Source organism: Varanus komodoensis, unplaced genomic scaffold (assembly GCF_004798865.1).
Source record: "Varanus komodoensis strain SLA01 unplaced genomic scaffold, ASM479886v1 scaffold21, whole genome shotgun sequence".
In the NCBI taxonomy this organism is placed as follows: domain Eukaryota; kingdom Metazoa; phylum Chordata; class Lepidosauria; order Squamata; family Varanidae; genus Varanus; species Varanus komodoensis.
The window spans coordinates 12,456,891-12,469,830 of NW_025335589.1; the positions used below are offsets into that span (position 1 = coordinate 12,456,891).

At 37.9% G+C, this 12,940-nt stretch overlaps 1 protein-coding gene across 3 annotated transcripts in view; it reads right to left on the reverse strand.

The window, feature by feature from the left end:
• The window catches only part of FSTL5 (follistatin like 5), a 356,934-nt gene that overhangs the window by 45,873 nt on the left and 298,121 nt on the right, over positions 1-12,940 (reverse strand). For 2 of the 3 annotated variants that reach the window (XM_044430807.1, XM_044430806.1), the window contains exons 10-11: positions 4,983-5,009; positions 979-1,097 (exon numbers count right to left, since the gene is read on the reverse strand). In XM_044430807.1, the coding sequence (XP_044286742.1) occupies positions 979-1,097; positions 4,983-5,009 (146 nt within the window). The remainder of the gene's footprint in view (positions 1-978; positions 1,098-4,982; positions 5,010-12,940) is intronic. The other variant, XM_044430808.1, reaches the window with a different exon arrangement.

Here is a 12,940-nt window from a genome sequence, read left to right on the forward strand (position 1 = left end):
AGGTGATCATCACCTTCTCCTTCCTCCCCCTCTACAAATCATCTGTGCAGCCAATTCCAGCTGAGACACTTGCTCTGGAGTGAAGGAGGCTAAAACACTTTCAGTTGGTAAAATGTTAAAATACTCCTTCAATAAGTAGGTTTTAAATTAGCCACCTCACAGGGTCGGGGGAAGAGCATTTTGGCTTATATTTAGTGATGTTGAACTAATTTTAGTGAAGAAGCACAAATCAAAGCTTGATTAGCTGCTGGAAGTATAATTATGTGCAGTAAAAAATTATCTAGCTGTTGAGCAGTGAATACATATGTATATTTTTAAAACTTTGGCAATGATCACTGTAGAAGCAAATTCAGCCAAAAGCTTTTCTTTTAATTTGAATGAACTTCAGTACATTAAGAACATTTGGGATAAAAGAATAGTTAATAGAATGTTTCTTTATCATATCTATTTATTTTTGAATTTGTATGCCACCTGCTAATCCAGAAGGATTGTTAAAGGCTACAAGATTCTTACAAGTCCAAAGTAAGAATGTAGGTAACCAAAAGTTGAAATACCATGAATGTGGATAGGCTACGCCAAAAGAATTCCAGAGAAATAGCCATATTAGCAAAAGCAACCAGTATATTAGTGGCATAAGATTTCATGAACTAGGACACATTTCACCATATTCATAAATAAATTCTTCAGTTCTCAAGTGTGTGTATCTGCATTCATGTATCTCTCTCTCATCTTCATTCACAGACTTCATACAGACCTGGCTAAAGAAAAATAATTTACAAAGCAATACAAGTATATATCTTCTCCTTCTGTAGTTCAAGCAAGGGCCTCCTCTTCGAGTGGAGGTCTACTGACAGAGAAGAGCAGGAGAATGACATTAATTGCTTCATCAGAATGTAGAGTATTTAAAGGAGCATTTTCAATACTTAGCACAGTCAAGCAAGGAGGAAAACCTGTAATTAGATGCTTAAAGATACTTGCCTGGAATCCAAGAAGCTTTTCACTTGGCTTAATATGTCTCTGGAATTCGCATTCTACTGGTTGTATCACTTTGATTCCATCTTCATAAAACACATAGAACATATTCCCAATTCCCAAACCTTAGGAAAAACATATTTAAATGTACAAAAATTAAACCAGCCAGAGGAAAAAAATAGCAAAGTCTTGACTGTTCTTGGCCAGACACCAATTTGTTAATGCACATGATGTTAATGCAACTAATCCTATGAGATTTTTGTATTATTATTATAGACCTAAACTGAAACTTCAATGAAATTCAGGAATTCACATCATAGGTCCCATGAGCAACAAAAGGGCTTCATGAATAACAATCTGGAAACATATGGCACACTTCAGAAAGCCCTTTTTATGTTAGAATAAAATGGAAATATAGTCTTTTGATTTTTTATTGTACTATTTTTGCAGGATGAAACAGGTGAAATAAGATTTCAAGATGACACATAAAAGAATCTTGTAGGGGTTGAGCTAGTCTGCATGTAGGACATTATTTGCAAGTATTTATTATGGCTTGCATATGCTGGCTCGTTTCTACATTACTGGGAAGTGCTTGCTTTCCTGCAAACTGTGGATCTGATTTTCAGTTTCCCCACTTCACACCTAAGCGACCTACCTGCCCCAATTAGAAGGTCTAGAGTATTAGGGAACTCTCTCAAACTGTGTGGACCAGAGGACTGCAGTAATTAAATGTAATGAGCAACACTCAGGTGTTGACTTGCAGGAACATTTTCCATGGCAAAGCCAACATGGCTGTACACACTAGCACTGGAGCAAGAGAATTCTGTCTTACCCTTTACTGCAAATTAATCACCCTAATTAGTCCATGGAAACCAAGGATGACCACAAATGTTCACAGAACCCTACAGCACTAGAACCAGTTATTGAATGATTATCATGCATGGTTTACACTCACAGAAGATATCATGGACCAACTTTGGTCTTGCAGGAAAACTCAACCCATTCAAGGGGATAACCTGACTATCTAAATGGCATTTCAGTGGGGTTACAGATGGCAGCAAAGTCCACATTGACTGGCCCAGCTGTATGAACCTAATTTGACCCAATTCATAATATGCTAAGTGGCACCGGAATTGTATATAATTAAAAATAACTTCCTCCGTGTCTCAGGGATGCCTGTATAATAAAGGTACTAGAACAATGAATACTGTTAATTGATCTGCCAAGCTAGCAAAGCTAGCAATGAGCCAGATGCACCTATCTCAATGCTGCACTTTATACTTCAGAAATTCAGTTGTTTTTATTAAGATGAAGATGAAATGAAGTGTGGAAAGAACATTTTTCAGTATCCAATGCATTTTCGATTAACTTTCATAGGGATGTAGAATTTTGTTTTTCTTCACACATTCTGCAAATGGATCCTGTTCATACTTTCAAATGAAAATATGAACAGGAATGCTATTTTTAAGAAATGTTCACATAAGTCCAAATTTGCAGCCCATGGTCAAAAGTTGGATAGTTTTAAAAGCATGTCAACTTCAATTTTCATGCTTTAGTTAACAAGGGTAGCAGAAGTGCACACTTTTAAAATACACACAGAAATGACCATTTTTTTCCCATTCAATGAGAACACTTCTCCCATTTGAACAAGCTGAAAGCAGGTCAAAAGTGACCAATCTAAACAACTTTTGAAGTGATTTTTTGAAAATTTAAGTGAGGTTGGAAGTTTTTTTTTTTTTTTCATTTTTTCCATTGCTAGGCACTCAGAAAGTCAACTGACTGAACCAGCAGACCGTCAATCCTCCAAGTCAGTTTGGGGGAACAAAGCCACACATGTTTGAAGAAATACAAACCAATGCAATTTTGAAGTTATCAGCTCCCTCTCTTCCCTTTCTAATATTTATTTGTTACATTTCTAGTTCAGAACTGAAAACACTCAATGTAGCTTAGAAAGACCAATTGAAAACCAATAACAACAAAATCATTTTTTAAAAATACAGGAACAGAAGTAGGTGAAAAACAGCAAAAAGAAAAAAATCTATAAGTCAAAGGTTTGTATAAAATATGTCTCCAGTGAGTGATATATCTTTTTATAGATTTTTTCAGAGTCTTATAGATTAGCACCTTACACTATAGTGCCTATGTTGAAATTCAGTGCATTACTATGATAAAAAACAACAACAACACCCAATGTAATTCAGCGGCATCCTCTGACAATTCTCTTAGAAACCCAAGTCCTTCACTGAATGCAGAGATCTGCTGTGTCAATTGTTTGCTTATATTGCTCACCAGAAAAAGGTCCTGTGTTTTTAGCAGTGATTGGGGCAATGATTCAACAGTCTCCCAACATTTTACTAGTAGAAACCAAACCATGCACAGTGTCAATAGTTTCTCAAATTAACAAGGGCTATCGGCATTGTGCAAATGCATGCACAATCTGCTACTGCAACATCAACAGGACTGGCTCATGGACATCACAGGGTTCTTCCCTCGGTCTGTAGAAAGCATCATCAAATGTGCTTTTTCCACAGCATGGAACATTTTCACTTACAGGCTGCTGATCAAGCAGCTTGTAAATGCATAAGAGAGAAAGCCAATAAAAAGGTTTCCCTATGAGTTGTCACCTTGTTTTCATGTAGAAATTACAGATCTTTATAAATAGAGAACTTTTGCAGAAATACTTATATTTTCTTTATTTTATATCGGATCTATGTAGTCAAGCTATTTTATCTGTTATTTTATCTCAAGTTGTGTTGGATCACTTATTGGCTGATTCCCCCCACCCCCAATCTGTTCCAAGAATCAATCTATACCATTGTTACAAACATTGTAAGGTTGTAGGTTTGTCTCTGGCACTTCAGGTCTTTTCCCCTCTAGACATATTAATAGCCCTTTGGATAGCATCTGAGGACCATGCAATTGTGCTTTAAATAAAATAGACATAGCCACTACAAGTAAAAAAGTAACCAATTATGACTGCCTTACCTACTTTGGCCCTTCAATGCATACGTTATTGTCCTCTAGAATTCAGTACAATTAACATTTAACATTGGCTGGATTTTGCCAAATATGAGTTTTGTTCCTTTTAAATGCTTTCCTGTCGAATGTCATATTTTAGAAAATAGAAGCGCTGACTCAATTCTTATGTGTCATATATCACAACATAAACATTCTGGCATATGCCAGTAGATTCTCCTGCCCCCCCCCCATCCCCTTCGCACAAACTTTCCACATGGGGCAGCTCGTGTGGCTTAGGGGTTACAATGCTGGAAGAAGTCTCACTTGGCCGTAAAGTTCACTATGTGTTTTTGGGCTAGTCACAGACTCTCAGCCAACCTGCCTCACAAGCTAAGAAGAACCTTGTAAGCCACCTTAGGTTCTTTGCAAGGGGAAGAAAGGTGGGGTATATGTGCAATGTAGTGGCAGTAGTAGTAGTAGTAGTGATGATGATTATGAGGTAAGCCATTTGGGTTATATTGGTTATTGTTCCTTGTTGTAAAAAGCAGGATATAAATTAAATTAATAAGTAAGTTTTAAAGAACAATACCTTTGTATCTCCAAGTATAAGACAACAGCAATTCTTTGTTACTCTAGGAGATGCACAATATCACACTCTCTTGTCAAAAGAAGAATAATTCACATTGTTGGGTTAATATTTTGACCAAAGATAAGCTGATTGGCTGAATGATTAGGACAGCAACAGGACGAGTTAAGGATTGGGTCCCATTGTAGAGTTTTAGCTGTAACTCAAATATACCCATGAAATTTTCAGAAATGTAATTTTATTGACATTGCAACCAAGCCTTTTTGCCCATCCGCCAAAATCACTATGATTTCTTTCATTATTGACATTGATATACTACATAACAGAATTAAAAGAAAAGGACAACTTATAAAGAATGAGAATGAATTACTAAATGTAATTAGTATGGCTACCATCTCCTAACAAAATAGTTAACATATATGAGACAAGCACATTATTACAGAATGAGAAAATTTAATATTAGTACCTTCCTCTCTCCACAGTATGTTTGCAACTGCAGCATGAAAGAGAGAAAGAACAGAAGACACAATTGGATATGAAAATTCAATGGAATGGCACATGCATTTCTAAAATAATGAATCTGAAACAAATTTGATTAATACAATAAATCCCAGTGGATATAATTTCATTTTATCTGACTCCTAAACATATACTTACTTGATATTTACTACTGGAATTAACCTATGTTGGCCTCCTTCAGTGAAGACTGTATCTCATCTAATATGAACAACACAGCTTTTAGTTTAGCAGAAATAAAGACAATGCAGGTACCACAGCTGCTCTTGTGCTTTTGTGTTGGGAATAAATGGTGGATTTGGGAGAGGAATATTTAACTGCACTTAACAGACGTGAACCACTAACAGAGATATCCATGAGCAGTGCACTGAAATGGCACTCCACAAATGGAACATGAGCATAATTCCTTTGAAGCTTCTGGGATATTTCCATGTGGCTTCAAGAGACAGAGCTGAAGGAAATAATTTTGTAGTATATTTACCTGAACTATGAACCTCTTAGTTCATAGAGATTAGGTATTTACATTTACCATTCCAAAATAAAACTCCAAATGGACTATCTATGTAATGATTCATTGGACTACCTATGCAATGGTTCTGTTCTGATTGCACAGTCAAGTAGCTAAAGATGTAACGATGACATGAATGGGAAAAACAAATATAATTTACACAATAATGCCCAGGTTAGCCCAAAACATTTGCTGCCTGGTACAGAGTACAAGAGGGTATGTTTGCATTCCATGACCAAGAGCTGACCAGACTGCACTTGTACCAATTTCTCTCCTGGTACCTTTTTCAGATGAGAAGATGGTGGGGGACCTAGAAGGTGCGTAATAGGAAGAAACATGTGCACACACACAGCAGCTTCAGCCACTCCACAATTATAAGGTAAGCTCAAATCCACAACCAAAAGATATTGGGGAAAAAGAACTGAAGAGCCTGCAAAGGAGAAAGGAAAATGGAAGCCTCTCTTATGCAGGAAGGAAGTTTTGGGAAACTGGAGAAGTAGCTTTGTCTACAGGGCAACAGAATTTTACAGAGAATAGGAACTACCCAGATTTAATCAGGTAAAATTCTTTTCTCTGAAAATTTCATAGATAGAATTTTTATCTTATTGTAATAACCATGGAATAATAATCTCAACAATAACAACAGCTGAATCTTGGATAAATAAACCCTTGATATCTTATGGCTTGCTTAAGAGCTTTGAAAGGAAATTTGACCCACAGAAAAGCTGTGCTGAAGACTGAGCCTCTTGTTGTGTCATTTTCAAAATGAAAAACCTTGCGTAGCTCTGCATACCTATGTACAACACAAAATGCCAGCCCAAATTATTCTCAAGGCAATGAGGTAAACAGGCTTTGTATACTATGTGATGCAAGAGAGAGTTTTTATAACACCCAGCAGAAGAAATGCAGGCTATAAATCAGAGTCAAAAAACCCTTCTAGCTTGATGTTGTGTGATAGGCAACAGACATGCTTGATTGGAGATGGTGGCCATGAACCTAGGAGGGCACTCGCATTCAGATCACATAACCTCTTCTTAGGTGATGAGACTTTGACATGCAAAAAAGTCCCTGGTGTTAGAAATTGATCTATTTAATGGTAGTGAAGAGGCACATTATTTTTTAAGCACAGCCTCTAGACACAAAATGCAGGAAGCAGATAATTTTCAGCTTGCAGTGGGTGAACAGATGAAAGGATTTATAGAACTTGCTTCATAGAATGTGACAGCGTCACAGCTGCTGAACTGGGTAACACGGGGAACTGTAATTGATGTTAAAGAATAAAAAATGCTGGATAAAATATTAATTGGGCATCAAATATTCAACTCATCCGTAAATTACTGCAAAATCCTTGGGTGACAAACTTTCCTCTCATTAGAGTAACAGGTAAATAACATGAAGTGTAGATGACCTGAAACAATATTCTATGAAAATATTCCAGATAAACTTCAATCATAAGATAAAATATCTTTATTGTCAAAGATATGTTTTTTGAAAAATTTGAAAAAATACCATTCATTAAAATGTCGATACGGTTTTCTAAAAAATGAAAATCGTTATCTGCAGTTTAACTTAAAGTATCATGAACATGACCTTGGAAATGCATTGCAGGAGTGTAGGCTGCATTTTCACACCATTTCAGTGTAATGGTAACAATAATGCTTAGTACAGCTTACAGCCTTTTCCCATGCTTTTGTCAAAAGCTTGCAAAAATTAAGAACAAGCACACAAAGGAATATGGACAGAATGCCCCTCCAGTTTGAAAAATAAATGACAATATCTGATCTGAAATGTCATTCTTCAGCTTTCAAGAAACTAGGAGATGTGTATATATACATATATATGCACACAAAACATTCCCAGGGTGCACCCATTCCTAGAGACCTATCAGTCAAAATATAAAGGGTGACTTCAGATGTTCCCTTGAGTTACCCATGCTTTTTTGGTTGCTACTTCTGGAACAATAAGCATATATGGAAGAGATGCATATAACACCTTGGCATTTTCTGTGTTTAGATGGACAGAACATGAGGGGTATAAGCAATAGGAATATGTGTGCTTTCTCATTCTACCTACAATGGGGAATGATTAACTCATGAAGCTTCTGTGGATGCTTTAGGTAAATGTCCAAAGCTGGCCTTTTCGACTGTGTTAGCTGGGATCACACCTGGGAACACATTCTATGATTAAATGAATTCACAAGGAGGTACCATCACTGTATACATTCATTAATCATTAGTGGCAAAAGAGAGGAAAACAACAGATCTGAGACATTAAAACAGTTGGGCCTTAATCCACTCCAGTGAATCTAGTCCTGCATAAGGGGCAATAGACCTCTGTTTTTCCTATTTCCATTCAAACCTCACATTCCCTGAAAAAGATGATGAAGTAAGGATGTGCAAGGAATCCATGTGAGAATCTATCAGATTCCCTATGCTTAGCTCCACAGACTCTGATCCATTTTGCAGCAGCCCTGAGTCTAAGTTCCTGGCAACCATGTCAGGGTTCATGAGGAACTTGCCAGGAATTGATCCCCTTGCCAAAGCAGATACCCTTTCCTATGCGTGCCATGGAGCTGCGGGCCACAGGAAGTGGGGAAAAAGTTTGGTTTCTGGGAAGGAAGTTGGGTATGCCTGCTCATGACACCCTTTCCTGCATCCTGCAGCCAACCCTGATGTAGAAGGTTTCCAGTTGCACATTCAGGGGTCCATGAGTCTTAATGGACTTTCTCTTGGCTTGGCTTGCTTTACACAACTTGGGTGAGCATGAGAGAAACTCTACTGAATGCAAGAGGGATGGATTCTGAGAAGGTTTGTCCAAGCCTAGGTATATGGGAGGCATACAGGTGCCTCCTATTTTGGATAATAATGTAACATGTCCATGTGGGGAATACAGTTCTTTTAGGTCTCATGGAAGGTCTACTGACTGCATTTAAGTCCATTGGCTACATAATAAATATAATTTTAAAATGATAATATTTTATCTGTCCTCTACACATATCCTTTTATTGCTTAACTCTCCATGGATTACTTACCTTGAATTATTTTTAGGCTGAAATGATAGCTTTAGTTCAAAACTGAGTATCAGCTCTGAATTTGACTCCTAAATTTGGTGATTACATGGAAGTGTCTCATGTGTGTGTTTGTGCACTGTTGACAGCCAGACAAACAGGCATGTTACAGTTGTACATAGGACCAATAGATACATTAGCACTATTACAGTAGGTTGTTCTTGTACTAATAGGGGTGTCAAGAGGGTTTACCAGATTATCATCTTTTTGTTAAAATTATATGAAGATATCAAAGAAGCTCAGCTCATGCCTTCATGTAGACATAAATGTAACAACTGCATGACAAAATGCTTGCACAGTGCTTTTCATTTACTTTAATCTTGAATTTCAATTTTGATGATGTATCATTATCATCTGAGAAGCACTGGCTTCTCTGGGGAAAAGGAATGCATCAGGAGTGTCCTATCTGCAAGAATCTCTCAGATAAATTATATCTTCCATTTTCTACCAAAGCCTCAGCTTAAGACTATTTATTTCCTTGCATTCTTGCTAACAGCAACAGGCATCACATAGTCCACCAAAGGTCTTATCCATCACTCTGTTTTTCTGCCCGCTATGAAAGACAGTATATTAATCTATCAACAAGCAACTCTGTAGGTTATTAAATCTTCAAAATCTAATCTCAAATTTAAAGTGTAACTACTTTACATGTAGACGCTTTGAAGATTTGTTTGTTAACACCTTCACGTCAGTCAATTTTGGCTTCTTAGTTTTGTTGTTGTTGCTGAAGAAATCCAGGCAAAGAGGAACTGAACCTTTGTATCTTTCACTTCATAAGAACTGTTTTCACATGCAACAAAATCTGGCCTTCCCAAGTTCTTCTTTAGGGGTAGCTATATTATATATAGGACTGCAGTAAGAGGTAAGTCAAACCTACATGCCATACGATGGAAATATTTTCAGTGTGCATTATTGCACATTCTCGAGTAACAGAAAACTTCCAAAACCAATAATATATTTAAGATGTATTCATTGTCAAATGTTGAAGGAATATACAAAACAGGGTCTCTAAAAGCAGTGGTCAGTCTTTAAAGAGCCCCTTCAAGCATTTTCAGTTTTGAAGGGGCTCTTAGAAAATTGGCCTCCAGTGAGCACCCCAGCCACAGATTTATAAGTTAACAATTCTGGCAAATTTGAAATAGGCAAATTTGAAATTCTGGCAAATTTGAAATTCTGGCAAATTTGAAATTAACTCAGGTTAATTGTGTGTACGCTAGAAAATTCAAAATGGCGGCAAGAAAAGCACAGCAGTGGTGCAAGCAGGCCACATGTTAATGCCAGGGTTATATAAAAGCAAATCTACAAATGATATCAACATACAATCTTGAGAAGCTTTAGAAACTTTCATATATTGTATTTCATTCTTTTTAAAATGTAAAATTACTTTTAGTCTTCCATTAAGGATAGAATCCTTCCAATTGTTTATATGGTTTTAGAAAAAGTAACAAAATGTAATGTCATTTTCATTGACATTCTAGCTCAGAAAACTTGGGCAGGAGCTTCTGGGATTCTCACTGTCATGCTGAACATGTAAAGCCAAAGCCAAAACTTTAGCCACCATGGGCTTCTTTATATGACGGGATTAACTGATACTTTATCACTGCTTCTGTTTTCATTACGGGAAGAAAATGCATTCCCCCCCACCAAAGTTTGTATTTTTTGGTTTTCTGTTCATTGTAATTATGTGTCATCAAGTCATCTCCAAACTGATGGTGACGGATTAATGCCCTCCAAAAAGTCTGAACCTTCCCAAGTCCATGTAAATTTAAGGCTGTGGATTCCTTTATGAAGTCAAGGCATCTCGTCTTCATATTCTATTTGATATATTCTTTCTATATGGTCTGACAATCAACCACAAGGTAATACTGGTACAAGGTAATAGATTCAATCTACAAAGTAATAGATCTGAAGTATGAAGGATTTGTGACTTTTCATGAGGCTAGTTTGAATTTCTTTTCTTGAAAAAAAAAACCCATGAAAATGTCTGGAAAACATGGAAAAGGCTCTAAAGAACAATGATATCATGAAAAGACCATGCACACTTCCATCATAACCATGCAATTATGCCTCATGTTGAAAAGATGCCAGTTGTTGTTTTTTTTCATATATTCACACAAAATGAAAAAAGCCCTAAGGCGTTTGTCATCATTATAATTCTATACCCAGTGGAATCTTGAAATATAAATACTAAATTTGATCTACTCATTAGGTAAGCAAGTGCTCCATTTAGACCAGTGATGGCAAACCTTTTAGAGACTGATTGCCCAAACTGCAACACAAAACCCACTTATTTATTGCAAAGTGCCAACACTACAATAAAACCTGAAAACTGAGGTTTTAGTATAGAACAAACAACTCACAACCAGTCCAAGCATCCTTGGCATCGCACTGACCAGCCATGCAAAAGTTCGGATGAGTCACAGCTAATGAGCTGTGGCTCGTGACATCACCGCCTGGTGCTGCTATTCTTTTCCGAGCATGTGCATGGCCCCTATGTGTGCTGTTATCTGATGGTTGGCTGCTGGGGCGAGGCAGGGGCAACTTGGGGCAACTTGGCTGCTGACAGAGAGGGCTCTGTGTGCCCGCTGTGGCACACATGCCATAGGTTCACCATCACTGCCCTAACCCTACCCTGGTGCACTAATATAGGGGTAAAATACCATTGAAAGGGGAGATTTTAAAAAAGCCATCCTTGAGTAGCTTTTTCTACACAGCTCATCATTTCTGCCCCTTTTAAACACATTCCAACCATCAACATCATAAAAGGACACCTCATTTTTCTAACCCTAACCCTACCCTGGTGCACACCCCTAAACCTAATATAGGGCTAAAGTTCCATTAAAAAGAGGGCGGTTTTGGAAAAGCCTTCCTTGAGTAGCTTTTTCTGCACAATTCAGCATTTCTGCCCATTCCAAACACATTACAATCATCAAAATCATTCCAGGACACCTCGCTTTTCTAACCCAAACCCTACCCTGGTGCACACCCCTAAACCTAATATAGGGCTAAAGTTCCATTAAAAAGAGGGCGGTTTCGGAAAAGCCTTCCTTGAGTAGCTTTTTCTGCACAGCTCATCATTTTCTAAATGTTGTTTTTTCTAACCCTAACCCAGTGATGGTGAACCTTTTAGAGATCAAGTACCCAAATTGCAATCCAAATCCCACTTATTTATCGCAATGTGCCAACACTGCAATAAAACCTGAAAAAATATATATAACCTTGGCAGTGCATGACTGGCCATGCGAAAGCTCGGATGAGCAGTGGCTAATGAGTTGCGGCTCATGACGCCATTGTCTGGTGCCGCTACTCCTTTCTGAGCATGCGCATGGGCCCATGTGCGCTGTTATCAGATGCTTGGCTGCTGGGGCAATTTTGGGGCAACTTGATTCACATGCTGACAGAGAGGGCTTTCCGTGTGGCACGCATGCTGTAGGTTCGCCACCACTGATCTAGATCATTAATGTAGGCGCTCTGAAAGAAAATCCTGACATGAGAATTCATTGCGAAAATTGTTAGGTGGCCCTAATAAAGTGAGATACTTTCTTTGACTGGAAAATATATGAGGTATTGTGTGTGTGTGTGTGTGTGTGTGTGTAAACATCAAATTGTGTTTATGAGAGCCATTGTAGTGTAGTGGGTAGAGAATTGGACTGGGATCTGAAAGAATGGGTGTGGGCCAGTCACAGACTCACATGATAACCTCTCCCACAGTGTTGTTAGGAGGATAAGATTAAGAGGAGAAGCAGATTATATAAACTGCCTTGAGTTACTTAAAGGAAAGTGGGGGATATAAATATAATAAATAAATGCATTTTAGTGCTCATCATGGAAATGACCAAAAGTTAAGTACTCTGAACTCTCATTTATTTCACTGGAAGTGGGTGCATCAGTTTCTCCACTGAAATAAATGAGAGTAAACTCAAAGTTCTTAAGAATGGAGGTTTCCAAGATTATCATGCCTTGTCAGGCTGTTGCTAGCAGGACAAGAGTAGCAAAGAGGACATATTTGCCTCTTCATTCTCCAAGTCTCAGTTTGTCTAGCTGGATCTTGGCCCCAGAGACAAAGACAGGCGTGAACATTCTTTGGTCCACATCCTTTTTCCACCCTGCCCACCTCTCTTTCCCCATCCTTCATATTGTCACTGAAGAATCACCAGGAATGGACTGATGTGGGGTTTTCTGCAGTGGTTGGGAGAAGCAGATAATGGAGAAATGGTCACAGCTACATCCATAGCCTGCAAGTGTGTTTATGGGAAGTAGTGGGGAGCTACCATATTTTATGGTTTCTATGACACTATCTGGATTGCCTCCTAAAATAGGCTGGACTGTGTAT